This window comes from Epargyreus clarus, unplaced genomic scaffold (genome assembly GCF_041222505.1).
Source record: "Epargyreus clarus isolate Ecla_fem2 unplaced genomic scaffold, WU_Ecla_fem_2.2 ptg000011l, whole genome shotgun sequence".
Classification (NCBI taxonomy): Eukaryota; Metazoa; Arthropoda; class Insecta; order Lepidoptera; family Hesperiidae; genus Epargyreus; species Epargyreus clarus.
Genome location: NW_027332219.1, coordinates 3,876,656 through 3,904,342, shown reverse-complemented (window position 1 = coordinate 3,904,342; position 27,687 = coordinate 3,876,656). Strand labels below are relative to the sequence as shown.

Below are 27,687 nucleotides of genomic sequence, written 5' to 3'. Positions count from 1 at the left end.
AAGTGTCATGGAGGATCGAGCGACACTTTCGGCCAGCAGTTGAAAGTGGGCGACATTGTCGGATGTTTTCTAGACGTTCCCGACCAAACGATTAGTGAGTTGCCATCGCTAGGCGGCGCTGGAGTGCTTTTCTGTTAATCCATTTTTGCCCATAGCTTCGTTATTTATTATTACGTGTTCTTTGCTAAGCCCCGTTCTGTACTCCGATTTTGTGGCCCATTTTGTGTTTTAAAGGTAACTTATCACAAATGATTACAAATGTACACTACGTCATGCAAACTTCTATCTGCCAGCTTTATACTCTCATAAATTTACTCAAATCTACTATTTTATTCTTTGGAAAGTTTAGTTCAATTGAAAAAGTTAAAGTAACTAAAAGCACTCCAGCTCCATTATATTTTTCCCCTTCTTGTGGTTAATATGTGGTAACAATGGTTTTACTGAGGTCCATACGAGTATACCTTCCTTGTGTTTCATTCCGATGTTTTCTTCCTTTAATACATCAATATAACTAATAGGTTGTAAATACTCCCAAAGTATTCAGGTAACATTTCAAATATATCCATTTGGATGGTGGTGTTGCCAGGTGTAAATAAATTATAAAATTTAGAGGTAGGGCAAAATTTTGAAGTTGTTGGAAAGCAAAAATTAATGAAAATGAAATAAGCGAAACTGTTTCTCAACTTTTTAAGGAAGAAAAGGTATACAGCGGTAGTACAGAGTCCTTCGGGAAGCAATGGGCGGTGGGTGATGTTGTAGGCGTGTTCCTAGATCTCATTGACAAGACGATAAGTAAATGAAGAAATTTATTGGACTGGCAACATTAGATCGCTTTTAGAAGCATGTGGCAGGAACATTTTTATTAACTAACCAGTGTTACAATATTGTAACAAATAAATTTGTGTGACGTTGAAATATTTTTAATTAATATTAGTCGAATGATTTAAAATTTTACTAATTCTATTTTTAATTACTAATTTAATTACTTATCTACTTTTAGATTTTTTTATTTTCGTTTGTCCCCTATTTTGAATAATAAACCGATTTTCTAATGTATTTCGTACTTATCATACACTGCCAAGAACATAGCCAGTGTTTAAAATATAAAATTTTATACAATCCTTTAAATAGTCATCTCAATTTTAAATTCTATAATTTATTTAAACTATATTATAAAAATCCATTAAAACTCAAAATATGTGTATCTTTCCCGATTTTATTTCGATTAACTTGTAAAAGATGTTCCTGCCACCTAGATATATCACGCTAGGCTTTGAAAGTCGCTTAGCTATGACCATGAAGTTCATCGGCTACCACAAATATAATCACATCACATTGCTTTTATTACAGTTTAAATGCACTTTACGAATAAATTTGATGGAATAATGTCTACATTTGGAACATATTCTTCTGATATTGTAGATTAATTCAATGCATATGCACGCTATGTGTTTACGCATGCATGCATTACATCAAACGTTATTTAGAAATCACTTACTAACACTATAGAGTCTGATTCATAATTAGGTTTCCAAAATGTAAACAAATAAAATATATAAATAGTATCTATAATAATAAATATTATAAATAGTCAATTCATCTTAATTTATTTAGATTTTCATTTTAATATCGTTGTGTTACTTTAATATCGTTAAAAATAAGAAACTACCATTTGAAACGTATTTTCTTGATAGGTCAACACCTTTGTTTACATTTTGGACACCTAATTATGAATCGGATAGATATATATAGTCTACAGATCTACACTGTTTACTTTGCAACTATGAACGCTATGATAATAATATGTTATGGTGTATATATTTTATATATATTTAGCACTTTAGGATCTATTCCCAAAAGCTTTTACAATAACTTATAATAATTTGTGTGGTATATTTATAAATAACTTTCCTTTCTTTTAGCGTAACTACTTAATTAATAAACCATAAATTCATTCGTGCTTTCCAAAAGGTTCCAAAAGTTTTTTTTCTGACAAAAGAAGTACGTATCAGATACGAACTATAAAGTAAGTATCAGATAGGTACTTTACAAAAATAATCAGATAAAGTTTGATGTTTCTTATTTTATGTTTTGTTTATAACTTAAATTACCTAAAAATAATATTAAAAATAGCTGTGTAAATAAAAAAAGTTATTTTTTGAAATGTATAATTACTGCCAAACATTAAGAACCATTAAACACAAAAAACCTTGCAAAAGAAAACTGAATGAAAATTAAAAAAATCATGCAAATATATGAAAGATTGATACTAATGACCACACCAGGTTTCTCCCTCAACGGTGAACTGTTGATGGATGCTTTGGGTGGGGAAACCACCTTCGCTGATGTCCAGGGGGATAACTTCGTACCAGCTTGTACTCTTGGAGTGGGACAAAAAGCAAGGTAAGATTATAAAAGTTATAAGTTATTTCAATAAAGGTTGTGATCCAAAATGGTACCATTTCTATTCGCATCTCGCTCATGTTGCATAATTTGCGAGTGGCAGAAATAGAATTGCTCGTATTGAAAAGCAAATCTTTATTGAATGAATTTATATACAAATTTATATTATCGTAGTGTAAAATCACCAAAACATTCACTAGGAAATTCTTGACAGCATGTAACATTAAATAAATTTGTTTTAGTTAAATAAAATATATGAAATCTTGTCCAAACTTGTATCTAAAATGAAAATATGGATTTTTGTAAGGTAGAACTATTTGAGGATTGGTACTCCTGTTTCAGATTGACCTACGGTCAGGACGTCAACACCTTGAAATACTTTACGACATGCGGTCTTCAGGAAGGCTACGAGCCCTTCTGTGTGTAAGTATATAATATCACCATCATCATCATCATATATAATATACAAAGAAACATGTCCAAGCTGTCATCCTCTATTTATCCCCTATTTTACGTATTTTGTAAATTCCTCATCCAAGGGTTATATCGAAACATTTGCAAAGAATTATGTGTGTGAATTTTTCAAAACCCAAAATTATCAAGCTATCCCTGGGCTGTCTATATGTGTGATAGATTTATTAAAATACTTTATAGCACTCTGTGACCTAAACCCGCATTTTAGCCACGCTTTTCCGTGTCCAAAGTAGCCGATTTTTACACCGTACGAATATCAATACGCTACCCTCACAGTTGTAAAAAATAAACATCGTTATGAACGTTTCGTACTTTTAAATGTCATTTGTAAACTAAAAGTGAGTCAGGATTGTTTTGTTTAAAGCAATAATTATGTTAATATTTTATTTTCGATGTATTTATAAATATTCTTGACATTGTGTATATCCTAAGCAATAGCATCACTGTAAGACTAACTGTTGGGCTGTATCGAGTTTCATTGTTTGTTTTGACAGTGTATTTTCGCTAGACACCAAAGTAGGACATATTTAAATTAGGAATCAGTATCAAAATTAGCCATTATTGAAAATACTACTCCCGTAGAAACTTGATAAAGCTAACTATTTGTTGTCGTACGGCATTCGGATTATAGAAAATGTGGATAATTGCGTTTGTGAAGAAAAGCTATTTGATCCGAGTGAGGAAGGTAATGTTTATTGACCTTATGTTTGTACGTATGTATTTTTCATTTTTTGACTAACCTAAACGACTTCACTAATTTTGACATATGATGTGTCTTTGGAATCGTCAAATTCGTATATTTTTAAGCAATTGGATTTTTGGGTTTTATAGTAACTTTCTAGTTGCGATTTGGCTGCTTTCTGGAATTTAAATGCACATATCACACATAATGTAGCCAAGTTCACGTTTGCCAATCCAAATAATCGCGAATCTGTATAACTGAGGTTCGGATAATCGATTTTCTACTGTATCACTAGTATTAGTACATTATGTGATTGTTTATCATATGTTTCTTTAATACGTTTAGGTGGAGTTCTTACTATAAGCCACTGGTCTAGATGCCACTAATTATTTCAAGATTTGTATGTATGTAGCCTAAATGGCTTGATGGAGTGTGACGTATGTGTGGTGTTAGATTTGCCTTTATCACAAGAGCAGAATAATAGCCAACTCAACAGTTTTTAATCCAAAAATTTACTAGGTAAAAATTACTAAATTCACTTTTTTGTTGTTGTTTTTTTTAAATTCATAGTTTTAATTTCAATTATTTATAAGTTATCTTTTCTTTGAAAATAATTATCGTATTTTTTCATATGAATTGACAAGTATAAGCGGGTTTATGTCACACGAGCTTTAAAATAGTATACGATACTTGTGACATAAGTAGCCTATTATGTGCACGGCGTTTAGCACCCTCGCTGCGCTCGGGCGCTAACTTCACGCCGTGCAAAAATAGGCTACTTTGGCCACGCGTATCGTAATGTACTATTGCTTTACTTAATGAAGATAAAAAAATGCCGATCTTGCTTCGATCGCCGTTTCACCTGTTTTATATGAAGCTCATTAAAAACATGTAAAAAGTACTCAAATTGTTCAATAAAAATGCCTCAATGAGGCATTCAATTTTTACGCATTGACCTTACTATAGTCTATTTGTCAGTCATACTAGACTTTCGTAAATAATGTCTTTCCTCTAACCCATTTCGCTACCTTGTAATCTATAATTTCAGAAACATGAAACGTGACGTCACTCACTGGTACACAAAGGACCAGCCGATTTTCGAAAATACTGACGAAATGGCCGACACGAGAATCGATGTCACCAGGATACCCGCGGGTTCTGGTAAGAAGTTTAACTTTAAATTTACTTTAGTCTTGTGCCTTAAATTATGTTTAACTGGTATAAGGTAATTTAATGGTCCTCTGCACCAGATTTCAAAAAACCTTAATTGAATAAATTATAAATTGTGATAGAAAGAACCACCGTCACACCTATTTCTGCTTAACAAGAGCAGTGTTAAATCCTGCTGTGTTCCGGTTTGAAAAGTACGGTAAGTGAGACATACTTATCCGATGTGGCCGCAAGAATGTCATCTTATCTGGACTTGATTGCAGATGGCCTTGGGCGGTAGTTTACTACTCCCAAAGTATGAATTTAAGTAACGAGTTGTCATAGGTAAAACTAAATTTAATTTCCTTTTTCAGATACACCACCTTGCATGAAGATATCTCATAACACCTTCGAAACTATGGAAAAAGCTAACTGGGAGTTCCTTCGTCTCTCACTACCAGTTATATGCCAAACGGAATTCATTGAGTAATTATATCAGCTCTTTTTTATATTTAGTCATTTATTGATAATGTAAACTAAAACTACTCATTACTTAAAAATATTTATTACTTCATCCTTTTTTCATCGATTTCCAAATTATCTTAATTTAATAAATGTCTTTTTTAAAAAAATGCTCTTGTCCCAATTTGAGTCCAGTAGCTCATGTTAATATTTTAGATTTTTCATTTGGCCGCCATCAATATTCTTTAGACATAAATCTTTATGATCGAGCCATCATAACTTTGCTTTAAAATTTAAAAACACGATTTTTATTCCATATGTTTACCTATAATATATTCAACAATCAACTATTTTCTCCATTATTTTCATAAATTCAAAGACTCAAGTACTAACCAATTTTATTAAAAACAATTTTTATGAAGATTTTTAGAATACCCTAAATTTCCTCAGCGAAAACGAAAAAGCCAGGCGCTGGGTGGAGATCAAGGAGCGCCAGCAGATCCTCATGAAGGAGGCCACGGAAGCCCAGATGCCGGCGCACATCGACCAAATCATGAGGAGCGGGTTCACCATGAACGATATCAAAGGTCTGTAATAATAGTTTTCTAGCAATGCATGTATGTCACTAAAGAGATTTTTACCTATGAAACTGTATGTAGAGTCCGTGCGAAAGTTCTAGTCCGCTTTGAATAGAGAATTGCGTCGCAATCTGCATATTGTAGATATTAGCGGGACGAAGACAGACTCCCCCGGCACCCCCCGCTGCTCTCGCCCGCGGGGACATAGCGTTAGTGTGCTACGGAGTATACGCTTGTAGTTGTGTTCGACCGCATTGGCTCTCTGACTACACTTGCGCGCAACAACTTCAGAGCGGACTAGAAGTTTGGCGCGGACCATACCTATGAAACTGTAGATATGTACAGAATTGTATTATATGTACGATCCTCGATTTTTCGGTTGTCCTTCAAATTTTAGTCACTGAACAACACAGTTCGCCTAAGCCATAACCTATCAAAAGCATAAGTAAAAAGTAAAAAAATATATTTGTTTGTATTTTCTAGTCAATTAATAACTTATTCAAACTTATTCAAGGTGTTTGATTCATCCGATATTTCATTTATTACATTAATTACTCGTTAAATTTATAAATACCATTTGCATCTTATTGACTTTCTTAACTGATATTCTTATCCGCTATACTTATAGAAAGCTTTGACTGTACCTTATAAGTGCAAATAAGACCTAAAATATAATTAAATCCCCAAATTTTCTCTACTTATAATAAAGTTACATTCAATTAATCTCTACAATAATGATTCCCTGTAAATAATTATCACAATTTCCTACGAATAATCGAGGATTGCGTCACCACCCTTTGCATTATGGCGTATATTGTTCTTGCATTCCATCCCCGCAACACTCACCGTTCGACCTAGTAATACGCTTTGACCTTTCCCTTCGACCTAAGGTCTCCACTACGATGAGAATCAAGAAGAAGTTCAAATCAGTTCGAAAGTGAAGAGACAGCCCTCGAGACCACCACGGAAGGGATCCATAACCCGAGGAGTCACGATACAGGATTACAATTTGCAACCAGGTTTCTGATTGGCACTTTATGTTTTTGTCTCGTCGACTAATTGTAAATGAGTGTATTAACTTGATCCATCTAATATACATTCTGTTGTAAATGAGGCTAGAGATTAAGGCTTTGGAATTAATGCTAATCAATTGCCTGGATTAACTTACACATCAAAATTTATACTTGTTTTTTTTACAGTGGTAAAAGTTATCTATAGTGTTTTCTATGGCATTGTCATCAAATCTACTTCTATCTTTCAAGCTATGTAGTTAGGCAGATCCTTATATAATTGTAAAATATACAGGTTTTAATAGATCAGAGCGTTTTCTGTACATTTAATGTATTTAAGTATATCTTTTTATGTATTTACTTATTTTGCTGTTATATGTATACTCTACTTAATAACTCTGTACAAAACTTTCACATCATCGAATGTATATTTTGCTTTGCTTTCCAATCGATAACTTCAATGTACAATTATAAATATTTGCCAAATTATAATTTTGATATTTCCATCAATACTAAAAATAATCATGAAACGATTATCTAAAAGTCTGTTGATACTGATTTCAGGTTAAGATCAAGAAAAAGTTTTTAAAATCATCGTCTTCGACATAACAATCTAAATATACGTCATGTTCAATTTCCAAAATCTAATAAAATAACCCTGTTATTATTAATTGACCTATCCAATATTATCCAAAGATCAAAATTTAACTGATGCAAAATTTATCTAGTATGAAGAACTTGTTAAATGTGGATCTTTGGCAGGCAAACATTAGATAGATTGATTATTAAAACTAGGTGTCAGTGTGCCATTCAATGACCTTCGTGTTTTTTTACCTAGGTCAAGTGAACGGCATGCATCGGTCTACTAGCGAAGCGGAGATGTCTAAGTATGAGCTGGGAGTACAAGGTCTAGATGATAAGAAGGAGAAACGAGGAAGGTCTCCATTCAAGTAAGTTTCCATTTTTTTTCAAATTACTTAAGTTTATTCTCTGTTCTTAAGATATATATCAGAAACAGAACAGACTGAACAAATGAAACTGTTCTTTTTTTCATTAAAAATAAGTAGGTATTAATTAAAATATATATTTTTTAATCACTAATAGCTGTGTCATATTTTCTTTTTGTATGGATGTGTTTGATGTGTTTTGATGGTGGTAGAACCCTTTGTGGTCCGACTCCGGCAGCACCACCGCCATACCTAATTCTGCTTCATAACAGCAGTGTTAAGCACAGCTGTGTTCCGGTTTGAAGGGTGTGGTAAGGGAACATACTTTTCCGAGGCGTTCCATCTTAATCCTCAGGGGTAGCGGCGCATCTGTGGCCGACCTCAGGGAGGAATATCTAAAACTATCTGGGTTTGATTACAGATGTCCATGGGCGGCAGTAGCAACTTACCATCAGGTGGACTGCATGCTCATCTGCTACTCCTATATTATAAAAAAATGTGTATCTTCTGTCTCGTTCAAACTCGTCTAAAAAATGCATGAGGAAAAACAAAATAAATCCGCCATTTTGCATTGCAATCATAATAGAATCAAATTATTCAGATTGTCATTTGTTTCAATATAGATTCTTCAGAAGCAAACGCGGCGAAAGCGGCGATAGGGCGAAATCACGCAAATCGAAAACACCAGAACCTTTCAGTGACACTGAAGTTTCCCCTGAACGTGGCCCTAGACGACCCAATCCTCAGATTAGGATATCTCAGGTAAATATAAATAGTAATGGAGAAGCAATGAATGGGGTATATTTTGTATATTTTTCCTTGTACATGACTCCTAATTTTGAGTAGTTAGCTCCCTATTCCTTAATTAAATTTGGTTTCATTGATAAGACCCTTAGTGTTATTTTAAAGTAGATTGGATAGTAACCTAACAAACACGTTGATTTGAGTTTGAACTACACAATCGATTTTAATTTAGTTTTTCAAAACTTATTATTTTTATGGACATATTATGAAATTTGTCAATGTAACATTTTATGCTTAAGAACATTTTTATGTTTTCGCTTTAGCTTTGGACATTGAGTATTTTACTAGAATTTAATATTACTAGCACTTTTGAGTTATGTACTCTCTATTGATAACCATATATCCAGTAAGCAAATATGTATTGGGAGTAATGTTCATAATACTATTTTTATAAGGCTTAAATGTATTCCAAAAACAATAAATTTATAAATTTCAATAATTTTTTTTTTAATTTAAAATTAAAATAATTTATTTTAGATATAAAAATTATGATATTTATTAATTCTGTAATTATTTAAAATGCACCAAATTTCAATATGTTTCAAATTCACGAATTCATATTTTTATCACATTCCCAGCTTGTTTTTGCCGTATCTTTTGTTACCTTTTTGACATATTTTGTTTGACCCTTTGTTTTTTATTCTTAAGGCGAATCAGAGATATAACATGCATAATAGACCTAGTGGAAGCAATATGTACGGAAGCCAAGGCGGGCTGAATGTAAGTATAGTGAAAGTGAATGGAGAAACATTACTCATACCTTCACCTTCCATTCTTCATGATTTCATTTCTAAATGTTGTATATCTTTTGTTTTTCAATCTTACTTCTTAAATTGTCTTCTCTTTGTGTATCATATATGTTATTATTGTTTTTATTTATTTATTTAAGATATTTTTAAACAACCTACGCCTTCACTTTTATTATGCCGAATGGAAATTCTATATTAAGTCTGAAAAGTTTAATGAAAGTGACAATTTTCCGATAATTTTCAAATTAGACTTTAAAAATCTATCTGATCATCATCCTTTAGAAAATACTAATTGCTACAATTAAAGTTGACTTTTTTGGGGTAATTTTCAAAGTACTATCTGTTTTGTCTTATTTGGAACTGGTAACTAATGTCCATGAGCAGTGACGATTTAATATCAATAAGATTGCCTGTCCCATTCAAAAACATAAAAGCTCATGCTATTTAAAAAATAATCTTATCAAATTTTACTTTGAAGAAACCTTTTATACAATTGCACTTTTTAATGATATAGACGTAAAAAGGGAATACAATGGAATAAATGTTATATAAGCTAAAACATTTACAAATTTCACTTAAACCATATTTGTTCATACAGACAAATCTGCAAGTACCAACGCCACAACAGGAGCGCAAGCAGATGACCACTACCACGTTATCAGCCGCTACCACCGAAACCGTCGGCAACGAGATCTTCGACGGTGACTGCTTGAAGCTCATCAACGAATACTTCTATGGTGTCAGGTTTGTTCATGTTTATTAGCCCTTCCTTTTCACAAATTCCTGATTAAATACTTATAAATAGATTCTTGTGGTTGTCATTATAGATATTTCCAGCTTGACCAATCATATTTGAATTAAAGTACAGTCAGTACAAAAAGAGTGCTTTTAATACAGGTATTAAATTTAATCATTTACCATTTGAAATTAAATCACTGGATGTCCGTTATTTCAAATCAAGATTAAAGGTTTGGCTTTTGAAAATGTTTTCTATGATTTGAACGAATATTTTAAACAAAAACATTAGACTAAGAAATATTAAGCTATCTGCCTATATAATATACGATCTCAATAATATTTCCTGTTTCAAAATTTACTTTAAAAAATAGCAATGACTGATATGGGTAAACTGTTATGATGCTACGTATCACAAATGTCACCATTGTATTATAATTGTAACAGTTATGGCAATAAATATTATTATTATTATTAAGTATCATCATCAACCCATTAATGTACCACTGCTGGGCATGGGTCTCCTCTCAGAATGAGAAGGATTAGGCCATAGTCCACTGCGCTGGCCAAGTGCGAATTGGTAGACTTTACAGGATTGTATTTATTTATTTTCATTTAAATCAGACACAGTCTGACATATTTTGTTACTTATTAGTACTTACATCGTACAAAAGTATTACTACAATTGATTGATAGAGATTGGCTAAATAAATATGTTTAAAGTTATTGCCACTCGGTAATCCTTTGTTCTTCTACGAGTATCTTCAAGAGAAGAAATCATTTTACACTTCGAACTGAATCTACTGTTTTCAAAATTCTCTTCTCATAACTATTTTCGTTTCTAGGATCTTCCCTGGTCAAGACCCTACCCACGTTTACATCGGCTGGGTCACCACACAGTACCATCTGCATTCAAAAGATTTCAACCAGAACAAAGTCACCAAGTCCTCTGTTATCATCACCGATGATTACGATCGAGTGGTTGAAAGGTAAGAGAGTATAAAAGAATTAAATTTAGTTGACAGTTACATAAAATTTGGAAAATCATAACACGTTTTTTCGCTGCAAGCAAGGTTTATCTTTGACGAAAGATGACAATGAAATTCAGAATGTAGAAAATATGTTTACCGTCATTTTAGGATATATGTACACATAATTTAAGAAAGTTAAGCGATATTAATTTACATAATCTATTAAATTGCGATTTTAGGTCTTATTGTTTGTTTACTCATTTTGGTGTGTGTCCATGTTAACCATGGTACATAAAAACTTAATATAGAACTATGAGGCTAGGAACAGTAGTTCTAGTCAATTTTTTTAAACTTTATTATTTTCTAACTTTACATTTTTTAGTGTAAACCGCCAATCCTGCTACATGGCGCGAGCTGACGAGCTCTACAACGAGGTGATGGCTGAGGCCACAGGCAAGGGCGCGTCGCAGGGCATGTTCATAGGGTGCTCCGTAGATACATCCACTGGCACTGTGTCCTTTACCTGCGAAGGAAAGGAAACTAGTATTAAATTTAAGGTAAGCTTTTGATATTGTATGTTCAATTACAAAAATATATAATTACTTGGACTATTGTTAAATGTGCGTGTCGGTTTCTTGAATTGAATTGCTAAAAGTAAAGAACTGTCTTGGTTTCTTTTCATTCCTTATTTATGAAGGAAGAAAGGAGTTCCACAAGGTTCTATAAAGGTCCGCTTATGTTTATAATATTTTGTATTAACTTTCTCCCCAATAACTTTTAATTTTACAAGTTAGCGGAAATGTTTTAAGTTATGATATTATTATAATAATAGTAATTTTAGTATACAACTGTAGTAAAAGAATTAATTTGCTATTCACTTACAGTACTGTAACTTATCGTATTTAAAGTGTCAAATTAAATATTCAACTTTTCAACCCGGAACATGGTAATGAAGTCACATTGCTTCCAGAAATAATTATTAAAAATGTTTAAGAGAGCAACCATTGCAGTCAAACCACGCATAACTACAAATTCACTTCAAAAATAAATATTATCTTCTACCCTAGATGGAACCAGACACAAAACTATTCCCAGCGATCTTCGTAGAAGCGACATCGAAGGAGATTCTCCAGATCGAGCTTGGAAGGTCTTCTACTAGTCTACCACTCAGTGCTGCTGTGTTACCAACAAGTGACAAGCACGTGACGCCACAGTTCCCACCAAGGCTCAAGATACAATGCTTGAAGCCACATCAATGGGCTAGAGTAAGTCCTTGCTTTATTTTCTTTGTGTGTGGCCAATTTGTACAGTTTTCTTCTTCATATTTTCACAACTTTTATCTAGTTTCTCATATATTTGTAATTTTTTGTAAGTTCTTTTTTCTTCGTTTCTTAGTGGCCTTTTGATGTTAGGATAAAAAGCCAATAACACTGTTTGAAATTATTTTATTACGTCACAAAAAACTGAATGCATGCACTACGCAGTATTGCTCTCAGAAACCTCGCAGGCGTCCACACTTTCATGAGTGCATAAGTCTGTGCTTATCAGGATGCACGCAATTTTGATCACCCAGCTCAGTTCAATATTAATGATGTTATCAGTGAATGAATATTATTTAAGGAATGAACGAATCACATACCTCAATATATTGATTATTCATTATTTTTCCAGGTACCTAACCAATCGCTGCAAGTGCATGCTCTGAAGCTGTCAGACATTCGCGGTTGGTCCATGTTATGTGAAGACGCAGTGTCTATGCTCGCTCTGCACATACCGGGTGAATATTTTTAATTTTGATCAAATAAATGTACGCAATCAGGCTCCTTCTCAAGTTATTCCCTGAGGACTAATTTGACAATTCCGTGGCATACCGGTCTGAGGCTTAAAAGGTTCCAGCTTCGATTCTTGGCCAAAAAGATATCTAAATGATGAATTTACACTTCTGTTCTGGGTCTAGGTGTGTGTGTGTATTCGTTTTTTGTGTGTGTTCATGGCACAACAACACAAGGAATCCTAGTGTGAGGTTGTGAGTGTAGAAGTCATATTTTTATAGCATCTCTTTATACTCTCTATATTTTTATATTTTTTATCTCTTTATTTTAGCTCATATGAATGCATAATATACATAAGTCGGTTACTTAATAAAGTTTATGTGATTTTACCAACCTTTCAAAACATTAATTAATTCTTGTTCTATTTTCAGAGGAGGACCGCTGTATTGACATATTGGAACTGATTGAAATGGACAAGTTGTTGAGCTTCCACTCACACACGCTAACTCTATATGCAGCTCTATGTTACCAGAGTAATTACAGGTAAGAATTAAATGAAGAATAAAGGAAAAACGATCACTTAAAGTGTTATTATATTATTAATTAATAACGCCCTAATATTATTTTATGCTGGCAAAATTACAGTTCAATTTGATCTATACCTAATAGCCATTAAATTTAGATTGTAACGGATTATATGAGATCCGTAAATCCCATTGACACATTGTTTTACTAGACCGACTGAACGCGTAACAACCAATCAACGGTTAATACACATGCAAGAAAGGGTGGTCCTTACATACAAAGTTTTTATCTCTAATAAAACTGTAAAGTTTTTACAGCTCCTCCTATAGAAGTATAACTTGTTCTCTCAGCAATATTAATAGGAATGGTAATATTTTATAATAAGGATATTTCTACCACGGTTTGCTATAAACAATGAGTTAAATTCAAGGAAGCCATTCACAACAACCGTGCCATAGCTTTCAGACCTCTCTTCTCTATCCTGTAATCTTCATCGAAGTTGTCAACCATTGCCTCTTTCTATACAGCCAGTTTAACATTTACAATTTTAGCCTCAGTAGTGTATAGATAGTTTTCTATTTATAACAATACTAGTTTTTGCCCGCGGCTTCGCTTGCGTTTAAAAGAAAATAATATGACATACTAGCATACATAAAACTGAAAATTCGTACCTTTATTGGAATGACAGTGTCGTCATCTGGCGAAAATTGGTCGTACCAACTCTGAAACCTTCGTGGGCACATGGACAACAACTTTGCTAAAGATCATTATTTGATCAAATGCATAGTTTACGATTCAATCCTTACTTAATCGATCGATCGATCTTTACTTAATCGATTAAATTAATCGTTTTTTTTCTGGCCCAAAAGATCGATTCTTCAATTAATCGATCTTAGATCGCCATCCCTAGTTCCCGTGGGATTACTGAGATAAAAATTATCCTATGTCCTTTCTCGAGTCTCAGACTATCTTTGTACAAAATTTCATTTAAATCGGTTCAGTGATTTAGGCGTGAAGAAAAGACAACCAGACAGACAGACAGACAGACAGAGAGTTACTTTCGGATTTATAATATTAGTAAGTAATCAATGTATTCTCTTACAGAGCCGCCCACGCCCTCTGTCAACATGTGGACCAAAAGCAGTTGCTCTACGCGATCCAGTCTCAGTACATGTCAGGTCCACTGCGACAAGGCTTCTACGATCTGCTCATCGCGTTGCATCTTGAATCGCACGCTACTACTATGTACGTATCTTAAAAGATAAGCTCTAGTGGACTAGGTGGACGCAATCCGCCCTAGATCCCCGGTTGCTAACCCGTTCGAAGGAAAAAGCAGTAATGAAATGTTTATATAGAAGAAATATCTGTGTATGTAATGTGTTATTAGCTTAAAAAAAAAGGTTGTCAAAACCAAATAATCTGTAAAATTTCTAATAAATCAGGGGCGAAAAAAAGCTCGCCGAAATCAAAGCATCGCTTGATGTACGTTTTTGACGGCGAATAAATCTATGAGGCATTTTAGACGTAGAATCTTGACGAATCCGCCACATTGGATTTGGAATGACATCACTAAGCTAAGTTGAAGACCCGCATGGCGGAGCGGTCACCATACTAGTTTGAAGCGCAGAAGGTTCCGGGTTCGATCACCGGCCAGACAGATATCTAAATAATTAATTTAGATTTCTGGTTTGGGTGTTTTTGTATCCATCTATGTCTGTTCATATCACCTAAAACACGGGGAATCCTAGTGTGGGGCTGTGAGTATAGAAAGCTTTTTTTACTGTCATCTAAACCAAAACTATATGCAAATTTAACTCAATCTGACGATTTGACTCTCACATATGCACGAGTTAACATTTTTAATAAATTATTATTTTGTTCCACACAGGGAGACATGTAAGAATGAGTTCGTCATTCCTCTTGGCGCTGAACTCAAGTCATTGTACGAGGATCCCGAGATGTGCCACAGCCTCCGATCTCTGCAAACTGAGAGCGTCCGGCCGCAGATGAAAATGACTGATATTGCGTAAGTTATGAAGTCATACATTATTACATACATATTGTTTACATTATTATATATGAACAATATGGTGTCAAATAAAATTGCCATGTGAGGCATGGTTCCCTAAATGCTGGCGGCGTTTCCTCGTTGAGTCCTAATGATTTTTATTCGTTTTAACCTAAGTTTCAAATATAGCTTCTATAGTTTTATGTGGTTAGCTCACAAAAAATCCTTCTATTTCAAAAAGCACCTTCGCAGGAATACTAAGTATTTGTAAAACATTTTTTTTAATAAAGTTTTATTATTCATTTTCGATCAATTTAATTTAAATTGAATTTTCTACTGCTCAGTGCTCAAGCACTTGGAAGTTTTGCGTGAGCCTTGCTAGGATATTGAATTAATTTGTAAATATAATTATATTATATAACATAGCATCAACATTGTTTATTATTATTATTTATTATTATTAATTACAGAAAAGATTTGCTTTACAATACTATTTTACTATTTTAAACGGAAAGGTAGATTGTAAAAAAATTACAAACAGGACTTTTAGTAGAGCCGCAATATAATTAACGGTAAATTAAAAAGGATCGCAGATAAACCTAAATCCTATTAATATGAGGGCCGCTTTGTAAAATTGAGACCATTAAAGAAAAAAATGAAAGTATGAATAAAGTTATGTAAGCTAGGATTAAAACTGTTTCGTAACAATCCGCTACCAATATGTATGATTAAATATATATTTTAAACCATGCAGTATGTAAAACGCCTGATACAATTAAGTAAAATTGAGACTTATTTACCAGGGAGAACATATCAGACATCAGCAACCTCTACTCCCCGTACTTCCCGCTGGAGGTGGTGCGGGAGTTCGTGATGCAAGCGCTGGCCGAGGCGGTGGAGACCAACCAGGTGCACAACAGAGACCCCGTGGGCGGCAGCAACGAGAACTTGTTCTTGTAAGTTGGAAACTAGACATAAAACTAACATAGACCTCAAAGGACGATACTAGCCTGTCAATAACAATTTAGTGATGCTCCGGATATCAGAGGCAAAATAAAGATCTACATTTTTACAGATCTACATTCCGGCACATCACGAATTATCAATATATTCGAATTTGCCATTTGACAACTTTGTTGGCAAATGTTGATTTTTTATAAACAAAACAACAATCTTTACAAGTGACATTTTTTGTGGGCAAAATTTGTTAAATTTTGATCTTTTACAAGAAAACATTAGATAGATTGATTATTAATATCGCAATATATTAAATTCGTTAGTAAATCACACTTCGAAATTTGACAATTTAAGTAGACAAAAATGGCTAATATTCGAACTTTGGTAACGGACGATGATGTTTTGGAGGACCCGCGTAGTCGAGTAGTCAGTATACCGGTCTGATATACAGAAGGTTTGGAATTCCAATTCCATAACATACATTTAAATGAATCTGAAAACCAATATGCACTCACAACAAGTAGAATCCTACTATGAGCAATTAATCTACTAATCAGTATTTTGGTCACTAGTGACTGTTTGTGGCAATCTATAATTCTATTATAAAAGTATATTATCCCCACAGGCCTCTAATAAAGCTGACGGACCGACTGCTACTAGTCGGTATGATGCGTGATGAAGATGTGGAAAAGCTGCTCATCATGACAAACCCTGAGACTTGGGATGCCACCTTCGACAAAGGTATGACCTAATTAATAAATCTACCTATAGACAAAGTAATAAATGATTTTCACACGATAGTAAACAGTCATTGTCTGTCAGTGACTTTTGAGATATCTCCTGATGCTCTTAATCTCATATATTTTTTTCTATATAGAGGGAAAAGATGAACACAGAAAAGGCCTACTCCACATGAAGATGGCTGAAGGCGCGAAGCTACAAATGTGCTACTTACTTCAACATTTGAACGACATACAACTGAGGCACCGTGTGGAATCCATTATAGCATTTGCTCACGATTTCGTTGGAGATTTACAATCGGATCAGTTAAGGTACCTAGTTTTCTTCTTTTTTATATAGAAGTAACAAACGAGCATGCAGTCCACCTGATGGTAAGTGGCTACTGCCGCCCATGGACATCTGTAATCAACACCAGATAGGATTCGATATTCCCACCTGAGGTCAGCCACAGATGCGCCACTACCCCTGAGGACTAAGCTGGAACGCCTCGGAAAAGTATGTGTCCCCTAGCACATCCTTCAACCAAAATGAGGCAGAAATAGGTGTGGCAGTGTGTAAAAAGTAGATAACAAGCAGGTTTGTGTAATTGGCAATGTAATTACATGGAGTTTATATCCTTTATAGTATATTGTGAAAAAGAAATGTATAATAGTTTATGGTAAAATAGTTTGGCTTAAATTATAAATATCTTTTATTTAATCTTAACACGGTATTGCCGCCTAAGTCGAACCATAGAGAGTGCTACCACCTTCAAAGATACTAGAAAGTTCTATAGAAGGATATAGAATATTAAGTGACTACTCTATTCTTCCTGTCTGTAATGTGATTTGATTTAATTTACAGACGCTACACAGAAATCAAGCAGTCAGATCTACCCAGTGCGGTGGCAGCTAAGAAAACAAGGGAGTTCCGTTGTCCACCTCGCGAACAAATGAACGCTATTTTAAGTAAGTTAATTTGTTGGTTAAGTCAGCCATTGATTTAAAACTGGGGTTCCAAGGTTCGAAGCTTAGACAAACATCTCTGATTTGTCAGTTTTGTGCGTATTACAAATTAATAATCATTTAATTTAATAGTGAAGAAAAATATTATCAAAAATATCCACCTTTTATTTATCGAATCAAACCTAGAAAGGTTTTGAGGAGGGCGATAATGATCAAAACTTTTTTATATTAAATACATACATACAATACGTTCATTCACACAAAACATGTGGTACTTACGTTGTTTGGAATAGATATGATCGGATGATAGAATTTTTGAGTAGGATAGAAGTCCAGCTTGATAATCATTTTATATATAGATCAGATACTTTTCCGTAATATTTTGATTTCCATGTTGCATGTTCCATGTTAATTTTTATGTTGTAGAGGTACCGATCGCTTAAGCAATATGAAATAAAGAACAACTAATTTTAAATGAATAAAGTCGGTAGCTATTTATTTCGTTTAAAGTTTACATATAATATTACACAGCAGTTATTACAAATTATAACTAGACATATAACGTTGGTGGTTAAAAATATTTCCGATAAATTTTAGATCCCAGCCCTTCAAACCCGAGGAGGCAAGGCTTGTGCAAGCTAGGACTCTGCGGTAATTGGTCATATGTAAAATGTTCTTTGATTGAAGCATACTATTGTCTCTTGGGTTTCAATTTCACGTTCTTTGATTAATACAGTCTTCATTTTTTTCTGGGTTTTAACTTCTAAAATCTGACGCTACAGAGGTACTGTCTATCTAAATCTTTATCTTTATTTTTAATTTTTGTGTAATTAGGGGTAGTTTCCGCCACTATCTATGTTATTTAATTTTTTTTCAGCGCTCATGTCACAGAAAGTCGTAGGGGGATTTTGATTTATGTTCTGTTTTAAATTATGATTTTATTTCAAAGATACCAAAAGATTTCAAAGATTTATTCATCATTATATATTTCGGTTAAGGTTATGATTTTGATGTAGTTTCCGATTTGGGTTTCGTTTTAGTGCTTGAAAAATATCTACAAATTTTCAAAATATTGTTATAAGCATGGTCGGTCAATTACGACGATAACTATGTTTGAAATTTAAATGATATTGTTATGAAATATTTTTTTTATTTTGTTTTGATGATGGAGACGGATAAATTTATGTTTGAATTAAAATTTAAAATCATATTATATTATCTGTTAAATAAATAATCTTCTACTCAATAAAATTCCGAACACTAATGATAGGCAATGCACTACAGCTACAACCTACACTTTTAAAATTTTGCACTTGACTTCCTTCTACAACGTATACAAACACTAAGATTCTTCTTTGAAAATGATCTCCTAAAGCGGCTATATAGGGGACGAAAGTTTATACGACCAAATTCAATTGGTCTCACATTGTGTCCTTTCTGTACAGTATATGTGTCTTCTGCACTCAACTTCTTTATTTGTGGTATTATTCACTCAATAATAACAAAATACTTTCTAAATATTTATGTACAGCCAGCTCCAAAAGTAGATAAACAGATTAAGGTTTCAAAAATACCTATACATCCAAGTGTTCATAGGTAACCAAACACGACTAGCACTATAATTAGATGAACGACGTAAAGTTTCAAAAATAGATAAACACTACAGTTTCAAAAGTAGCTGAACAGTGACATATCATTTTAGTGACGTTAGCCATTTTACACATACGGTGTCCAACTTTTGACGCGTTAGTATTCATCTAATTTTGACACTTTACGACGTTCATCTAATTATGATGCTAGGGGTGTTTAGCTACTTATGAACGTTTGGATGTCTAGGTATTTTTGGAATTTTGATCTGCCCATCTACTAATGAAGCTGACTGTACAATACTTATACGTAAACTACGTAATAGGTTTCAAGCATTTAGAAGAGGAGGATAAAGAAAACTGTCCGTGTGGAGAAGATCTAATCGCTCGTATGAACGAGTTCCATGAAACTCTGATGGCGCATGTGTCATTGAATGCGCTTCAAGAACCGGATAATGATGTAAGTTGATGTTTAAATCATATTAATCAATCCATTCATATCAAATCAAAATACTTAAATAAAAAAAAAAACGAATTCAACTGAATTGTATCAATATATAATATATCATGAAATTGTATCACATCAAATTGAAACACACGAAGTTGATACGTAATATGAAATTCAATCTCATTAAATTGAATCACATCAAATTGAATCAAATCAATTGAACGAAATCGAGTTTCATCACTATAAGTTTTGCAATTATCCTTAGAAATTGTTTTTTCGACTTATAAAAGTGACTAGATTACGAGTACATTGAATCGATTTGTTTTTTCTTTCTTCAAAATTAAAACCCTAATATTTTGAAAAATAAAACACTCATGCTGTAAATGTAAATCATATGTATGTGGTGTTATGTGGTTTGGTACCCGAAGAGTTATTTTAACATTGTTAATACTCTAGGAATCAACGGAACCAGAGACGAAGCCGGGTGCATTTGGCAAGCTGTATAACATCATCAACACTGTTAAGGAGCTAGAAGAAGAACCTAAGGTATCGAATGGAATCTATAATGTTTTTTAAAAAATTGAAATTATGTAAATCCAATGATTTCATGTTTTAAACTTATTGATTTAATTATTATGTTTATTGATAAATTATGTTTCAGGCTATTGAAGAACCACCAAAGAAGACTCCAGAAGAGAAGTTCCGTAAGGTGCTAATTCAGACGATTGTCAATTGGGCCGAAGAGTCTCCTATTGAAACGCCTAAACTTGTGAGAGAAATGTTCAGGTAATTATTACCTATATTTATTTCTTATCATTTTATTTATCAGGTAGCATCTTTTATTGATTTTAAAAATATGTAAACCTTTCTCTCTATTAACACATTAAGGCGGCGTGCTCGAATTTACTCCAAGCTACACCTATTTCTGCCTCATAACAGCAGTGTTAAGCACTGCTGTGTTCTAGTTCGAAGGGTGTGGTAAGGGAGACATACTTTTCCGAGGCATTCCAGTTTAGTCCTCAGGGGTAGCTACGCATCTGTGGTCGACTTCAGGTAGGAATATCTAATGCTATCTGCGGTTGAATACAGATGTACATGGGCGGCAGTAGCCACTTGCCATCAGGCGCATGACTGCATGCTCATCATATACTCCCATAGTATAAAAAGAAAACCTACTTCCATTTATGAAGAAAAATCAGTACTCAATATTAAATAATAAAAAGATTGACCCCCAACAAAATTGTAGACCCTTTCGTCGATCCCCTATGTCATCAAACCAATCTCTATCTTATAATTGAAATCACACTGACATAAAAACAATAATCATATCTTTCTCTTTTTTCCTTTAGCCTTCTTGTCCGTCAATACGATGCTGTGGGCGAGCTTATTAGAGCCTTGGAGAAGACATACGTTATCAACGCAAAGACTAAACTAGACGTAGCAGAAATGTGGGTGGGACTGAGTCAGATCCGAGCCCTCCTGCCGGTACAGATGAGCCAGGAGGAGGAGGAATTGATGAGGAAACGGCTTTGGTAAGTGAACAATTAGGTACCAGCCATATAAAATCAGTTTAAATGATAATAATAATGTGCAAATAGGGACGGTATACATGTAAGTTAGGATAGTTAAATAGGGTAGAAGGTTTTGAGGATATCACTATATAATGAAAATCTAGATATGTAGATTTTTTGAACAAAAAATAGGATAAATATAGTGTTAAATTTGAAAAAAAAAAGAGAATAGCAACAAGATTTACTAATGATTAATCAAAATATCTTATTGGTAATATGTAAGTAAATAATTATGTGATATTGATTTTTAAATAATTGTTTTATTTTTACAGGAAACTTGTCAATAACCACACGTTCTTCCAGCATCCAGACTTGATTAGGTAATTGTTTCATTATAATTTCTATATATCTATTTCTTTATACTCGACTGTATTAGAAAAATGTATGTATATAAGTTACATTCGTCAGCATGACAGCGTAAACGACACTGGATAAATTCTAATTTCATCTTTAATTCGCTTTTTTCACATCTTATGTGTAACTTCAATTAACATGCAAAGCAACTCAGTTATTGTTTTACATCAGGCTAGCCGATTTATTGACAGTGACTTCATATGGGATTTTTCTATTTAGGCTTAATTAAAAATCTATGACCAACACACCTACAGAGCACTCAAAATTCATATAAAATACAATTGAACTCGTTGTAACAGAGTTCTCCGTGTGCACGAGAACGTGATGGCGGTGATGATGAATACTTTGGGCCGTCGTGCGCAGGCGCAGTCCGACGCGCAGCCCGCCGCACCGCCCTCCGCAGACGACAAGGAGAAGGTAATACACTACTATAGTCCGCGCCAAACTTCTAGTCCGCTCTGAAGTTGTTGCGCCCAGGTGTAGTCAGAGAGCCAATCCGGTCGAACACAACTACAAGCGTATACTCCGCAGCAACTTAAGGCCGCAGTAACGCAGCTATGTATAGTCCGAGCCATACTTGTAGTCCGCTCTGAAGTTGTTGCGCACAGATTTAGTTAGCATATTCTCCGTACCGTGCGGGCACACTAATGTGCCCGCGGGTGAGAGCGAACAGCGGGGAGTGCCGGGGTGAAGTCCCGCTAATATCTACAATTTGCTGTTGCGACTCGACTCGTTTCTATATTCAAAGCGGACTAGCAGTTTGGCGCGGACTACAAGACTGTGTCTAAGATTTAAAACCAGGGCCAAAAACTTGCCAAGCGAAAATTTGGCTAAATTTTATGCACGCTAAGGGTTACCAAACAGTCCTTACCCTTCCAACATCATCCTTCACCAACTTCCTATCATTATACAGATCATTAAGGAAAATATATACTTTTTAGATGAATAATAGACAAATTTTCGTACAAAATACAATTTAAAACAACATAAAATTATGAACACACATATTCCTTATAAAGATGAATTATGAGATGAATACTAAAAAAAGGATTTTTGAAAATTTTTATATCTCGTTTGTTATATAAGCTAATTTTATTGCAAAAGGACTCCACTTACCAAAAATCATTTTCCAGGACACATCCCACGAGATGGTAGTAGCCTGCTGCCGTTTCCTCTGCTACTTCTGCAGAACAGGCCGCCAGAACCAGAAGGCCATGTTCGACCACTTCGACTTCCTGCTGGAGAACTCCAACATCCTGCTGTCCAGGCCATCGCTGCGAGGCTCCACTCCTCTGGATGTAGCGTACTCCAGTCTGATGGAGAATACTGAGCTGGCTTTGGCTTTGAGGTGAGTTTAAAATTAAGTATTTTTAGAGCAAAATTGCTTTAAGTTTTTTGTTGATAGGTAATTAAATAATTTTTCGTTTTAACAATGGTGTTATAAAAACACTCATTTTTATAATAGACCGTATGTATTGTGGTAAATTTAATGAAGAAGTATCAGCTGACTAAATATTAGTGTAAAGAATGAGAAAATGGAGGGTAACCTTGAATTCATTGCATGATGTGTGCTAAATACAAGTGGGTAAGGTAATCAGCTATGTAACCCTTGCAATAGAATTCTTATGCTATTTAGGGTTAGTTACAGTTACTAATGACATATGTCATAGTGACTACTTAAAAATTAACTCCAATGTAGTTTTCATTTTGTTAAAATATGGATAGAGCATGAATATTTACATCTAAAACCATAGTCACTTGGAAATGAAGCCTTCCCAATACGAAAAAATACCCGATTTAACATAAAAATAATGTATATGATGAATCCGGGTCATGTTTATAAAAGAAGTATATTTTACATTAAAATATTTTTCCCCACAGAGAACACTATTTGGAGAAGATAGCCGTGTACCTTTCACGTTGTGGTCTGCAAAGCAACTCAGAATTGGTGGAAAAGGGATACCCTGATCTCGGTTGGGATCCAGTTGAGGGTGAAAGATACCTTGACTTCCTCAGATTCTGTGTTTGGGTAAGAATTAATTACTAATGCTTACTATTTTTCCATAATATTTCATACAAAATTGCCCACGGTTACTCTTGAAAATATGCACGAAAAAGAAAATATTTAACTTATGAAATGTTTTGACCTTGATAAAAAGTAATCCGAATAGAGGCTTTATGAATTGATTGTTTTAAAAACTTTAAAAATGTAAAGTTATTCTATGAGGGCTTTTTGATCAATTTCCCTGTATCGCAAAAGGCATTCTACACTTTACGTTCCTTTGTAATCGTATTATTTGTTTAAATCTGTTAATATAGACCATTTTATCAAGAGATCTTACAAAATCTCTTTGATCTTTAATAGAGTAGTTCCATCTTTCACTTATTCACGTTTGACATTTACAGTCTCTTAAAAATATTATCACAATTGTACCAAAATCCAGCCAAAACATAAATAATTTTCTCCATTTTAGGTAAACGGTGAAAGTGTGGAAGAAAACGCCAATCTCGTAATCCGTCTACTGATCAGAAGACCGGAGTGTCTCGGACCAGCGCTAAGGGGCGAAGGCGAGGGGTTGTTAAAGGCTATCGTTGACGCCAACAAAATGAGTGAAAGGATCGCTGATAGAAGGAAACTGAGGGAGATGGAACAGGAAGGAGATATAAACGTAAGTGAATACGATATCTACTTATTTGTGAAAGTGTGGATGAAAGAGGAGAGTATATAAAGTGAAAAGTCTAGAAAATAACACAAATCACGTGATTCGTCTGCTTATCGTGCTGAATTCGGGTGAACACTTTCATAACGACTATTTTAGCGTGGTTCTACCCGCATCTATCTTACACGGATTTTTATTTTATTACCCTGAAACCCTTCTTATTATTGAAATAAAAATCTAAGTATAGGATATGTCCTCTATCAATGATATTTCCTAGATTACCTCCTCCAGACCGAAGAATAAAAGAAATACAAACAACCGAACATAGAACCATCTTCTTCTTCAAAGTTTGATTTAAAATATATAGTACGGCGAAAAAATAAAACCATAGAAAGGCAATTATTTTAAAAGACGGCAATATTAACGTCACTAAACATCTACAGATATTTCCATAAAATACTTTCTACCCACAGTTCAGCCATCCTCTCCCGGAATCAGATGACGATGAAGACTACATCGATACTGGCGCGGCCATACTCAACTTCTACTGCACTTTGGTAGATCTGCTCGGAAGATGTGCGCCTGATGCTGCTGTTATTGCTCTCGTGAGTAGAGAAGTGATCATAATAATACATGAACTTTCATTGGTCTTCTTGAATAAAATAATTTGTTAATAGTCTTAGCCTATAAGAATCATAGACAGTTATAGCTAGTGATTTTTCGAAGACATTTACGTACAATTATTATCAATGGTTTTACGTTTAAGAATGCCAAAAGGAAACCTATTTCTACCAGTTTTCGCAAAGTGCATGAGTCATGTCCAAAATCTTTGTCTTTCTGAAATAGGTCTCATGACGTCATAATGTTTTAGCTTATAATTTTAATGATTTGGTTTACAAATAAAGTCGGATTAAGAAAAAAATGTATTGAAGAGGTACTTTTAATGATATTCTGTAAATGGAGAATAGAGAATAATTTGACCGACAGACGAAAACGCTAATAATATATAAGAAGTTAAAAGCATTTAAGAAAGCATAATTATAATACGACATGCAAATTTTAGGGCAAGAATGAATCTCTCCGAGCACGTGCCATTTTAAGATCGCTAGTGCCTTTGGAAGATCTTCAAGGAGTACTCAGTCTTCGCTTCACACTCAACAACCCTGCTGCTGGAGAAGAAAGACCTAAGTCTGGTAAATATTCTAGTTTAAATGTCATTCTACGTTATATATTTATATTATATTTAATAAGAATATATTTGTTCAAAACTTCAACTTGTCCCATGTTTTAAATTATTACAAAAATATGCTGATTCTAAGAAAATTTGTGAAACTATGCAGGAATCCTATACTGAAATATAAAATCATATTATTAAAATAAAGTAATTTATTTCTGTGTTACAAAAATACAGTATCTGCCTTGAAGGACCAGTAAATGTTAATTGTTTAAATATACTTCGAAATGATTTTGTATGTTCTTTGTACTATTTTCTGTCTCATTATTTTAACGTTTTTTTCAAACATTTATTTTTATCTTTTATTTATTTATCTTCTTTATTAGATATGCCATCCGGTCTCATTCCCGGCCACAAACAAAGCGTGGGTCTCTTCTTGGAGCGAGTGTACGGTATCGAGACCCAGGAGTTGTTCTATAAGCTTCTAGAAGAAGCGTTCCTACCAGATCTGAGGGCGGCTACTATGTTGGACCGAGTGAGTAATTTGAGTTTTGTGTCGATTTTAGGAATAATTACATCTATTTTTGCAACAGTATTCTTCTTTGATGCATGTAGTAAAAACATACACTTCCTTGACGCATTCCAGCTTAGTCCTCAGAGGAAGCTACAAATATTGCTTCAATCCAGAGAGGTCTTTAGCAGTATTTAGGCTTGAATTCATATATTTATTAACTTGTCTACCATTTGTGGCTCAGTGCCACAGCAAATACTGACTTAGTTCTCTGAAGCAATGTCTGTCACAGTTTAATGTTGAATTTAAACAACCGCCCATCGAACAATTACAATAATTTATTTTTGTTGGTCCGTTTTTTGTACAAAACTATTATTAAACTAAGTATTCGCCTGAGACCTACCGAGATATCGTGTCGGTGAGCGGTGTCTATGTGTGCGTTGCTCCAGAGCGCTTTGTATGAAGATTGACTTATGTTCGTTTTTATTTTGTAACACGAGAGTGGTTTAAGTGGCGCCAATTAGTGGAGGCCTTCAACAGTGGACCTTAAAAGGATGGGATAGGAATTCTAATGAAATTATTTTCGCAGAACGACGGTTGCGAATCAGACATGGCGCTCTCAATGAACAGATACATCGGCAACTCGATCCTGCCGCTGCTGATCAAGCACGCCAACTTCTACAACGAGGCCGAGAACTACGCCAGCTTGTTGGACGCCACGCTGCATACTGTGTACAGGTAATGACCGTAACAGAATTCTCAAATTACTATGGCAACTCTATTGTCCTTCGAGTACATGTGTTTTTGTATGAAATAGAATAATATGGAAGAAAGAGATGCATATAGAGCTGGGAATGCAACATTATCTTGATAATAATGAAACTATACTAAGTATAATTCGTCGCAAAAACCTGTATCCAATAAAAAACATTTAAGAGTTTGTAACGATCGACTTATTAATAAACACTTTGTCAATCGTACCTTCCCCCCGGTAATCCCCGGCAGAATTTTTGAGATTACTTTCGAAATATTTACTATTTATTACGAAGTATTTATTATTATCATACTTATATTATAACATAATTTGTGTATAAACCGCCTTATTTTAGGATAAAATTAATTAAATTGTATTTATAATAATAAACGTTGTAACAGCTCTTAATAGATATCCAACTTACTCTACAAATCCGACCAAAGCCGATCTTTTTCTGATACCTCATACAATGCTTACGGTCAGATACGATACATTTTCAACTCTAACCATTCCAGGTTGTCAAAGAACCGCATGCTGACCAAGGGTCAGCGTGAGGCGGTGTCTGACTTCCTGGTAGCCTTAACATCTGCTATGCAACCGTCCATGTTGCTCAAGTTGCTGAGGAAACTCACCGTGGACGTCTCTCGTCTGTCGGAGTATACCACTGTTGCTTTGCGGGTAAGTTATCATTACCAAAATACGGTCTAAATAACTGTGA

At 34.2% G+C, this 27,687-nt stretch overlaps 1 protein-coding gene across 1 annotated transcript in view; it reads left to right on the top strand.

The window, feature by feature from the left end:
* Positions 1-27,687, top strand: part of RyR (Ryanodine receptor) — a 169,038-nt gene that overhangs the window by 91,197 nt on the left and 50,154 nt on the right. The window contains exons 28-63 of the mRNA XM_073077792.1: positions 693-792; positions 2,286-2,403; positions 2,746-2,826; positions 4,608-4,720; positions 5,083-5,194; positions 5,621-5,757; positions 6,639-6,767; positions 7,597-7,708; positions 8,329-8,467; positions 9,158-9,229; positions 9,857-10,002; positions 10,839-10,982; positions 11,347-11,521; positions 12,032-12,229; positions 12,636-12,741; positions 13,168-13,279; positions 14,366-14,506; positions 15,150-15,287; positions 16,073-16,225; positions 16,852-16,967; positions 17,104-17,278; positions 17,811-17,914; positions 19,824-19,957; positions 20,402-20,491; positions 20,607-20,731; positions 21,295-21,477; positions 21,789-21,836; positions 22,170-22,287; positions 23,004-23,218; positions 23,752-23,899; positions 24,345-24,539; positions 25,004-25,135; positions 25,594-25,723; positions 26,091-26,239; positions 26,805-26,953; positions 27,485-27,647. Of these exons, the coding sequence (XP_072933893.1) occupies positions 693-792; positions 2,286-2,403; positions 2,746-2,826; positions 4,608-4,720; positions 5,083-5,194; positions 5,621-5,757; positions 6,639-6,767; positions 7,597-7,708; positions 8,329-8,467; positions 9,158-9,229; positions 9,857-10,002; positions 10,839-10,982; positions 11,347-11,521; positions 12,032-12,229; positions 12,636-12,741; positions 13,168-13,279; positions 14,366-14,506; positions 15,150-15,287; positions 16,073-16,225; positions 16,852-16,967; positions 17,104-17,278; positions 17,811-17,914; positions 19,824-19,957; positions 20,402-20,491; positions 20,607-20,731; positions 21,295-21,477; positions 21,789-21,836; positions 22,170-22,287; positions 23,004-23,218; positions 23,752-23,899; positions 24,345-24,539; positions 25,004-25,135; positions 25,594-25,723; positions 26,091-26,239; positions 26,805-26,953; positions 27,485-27,647 (4,800 nt within the window). The remainder of the gene's footprint in view (positions 1-692; positions 793-2,285; positions 2,404-2,745; positions 2,827-4,607; positions 4,721-5,082; positions 5,195-5,620; positions 5,758-6,638; positions 6,768-7,596; positions 7,709-8,328; positions 8,468-9,157; positions 9,230-9,856; positions 10,003-10,838; positions 10,983-11,346; positions 11,522-12,031; positions 12,230-12,635; positions 12,742-13,167; positions 13,280-14,365; positions 14,507-15,149; positions 15,288-16,072; positions 16,226-16,851; positions 16,968-17,103; positions 17,279-17,810; positions 17,915-19,823; positions 19,958-20,401; positions 20,492-20,606; positions 20,732-21,294; positions 21,478-21,788; positions 21,837-22,169; positions 22,288-23,003; positions 23,219-23,751; positions 23,900-24,344; positions 24,540-25,003; positions 25,136-25,593; positions 25,724-26,090; positions 26,240-26,804; positions 26,954-27,484; positions 27,648-27,687) is intronic.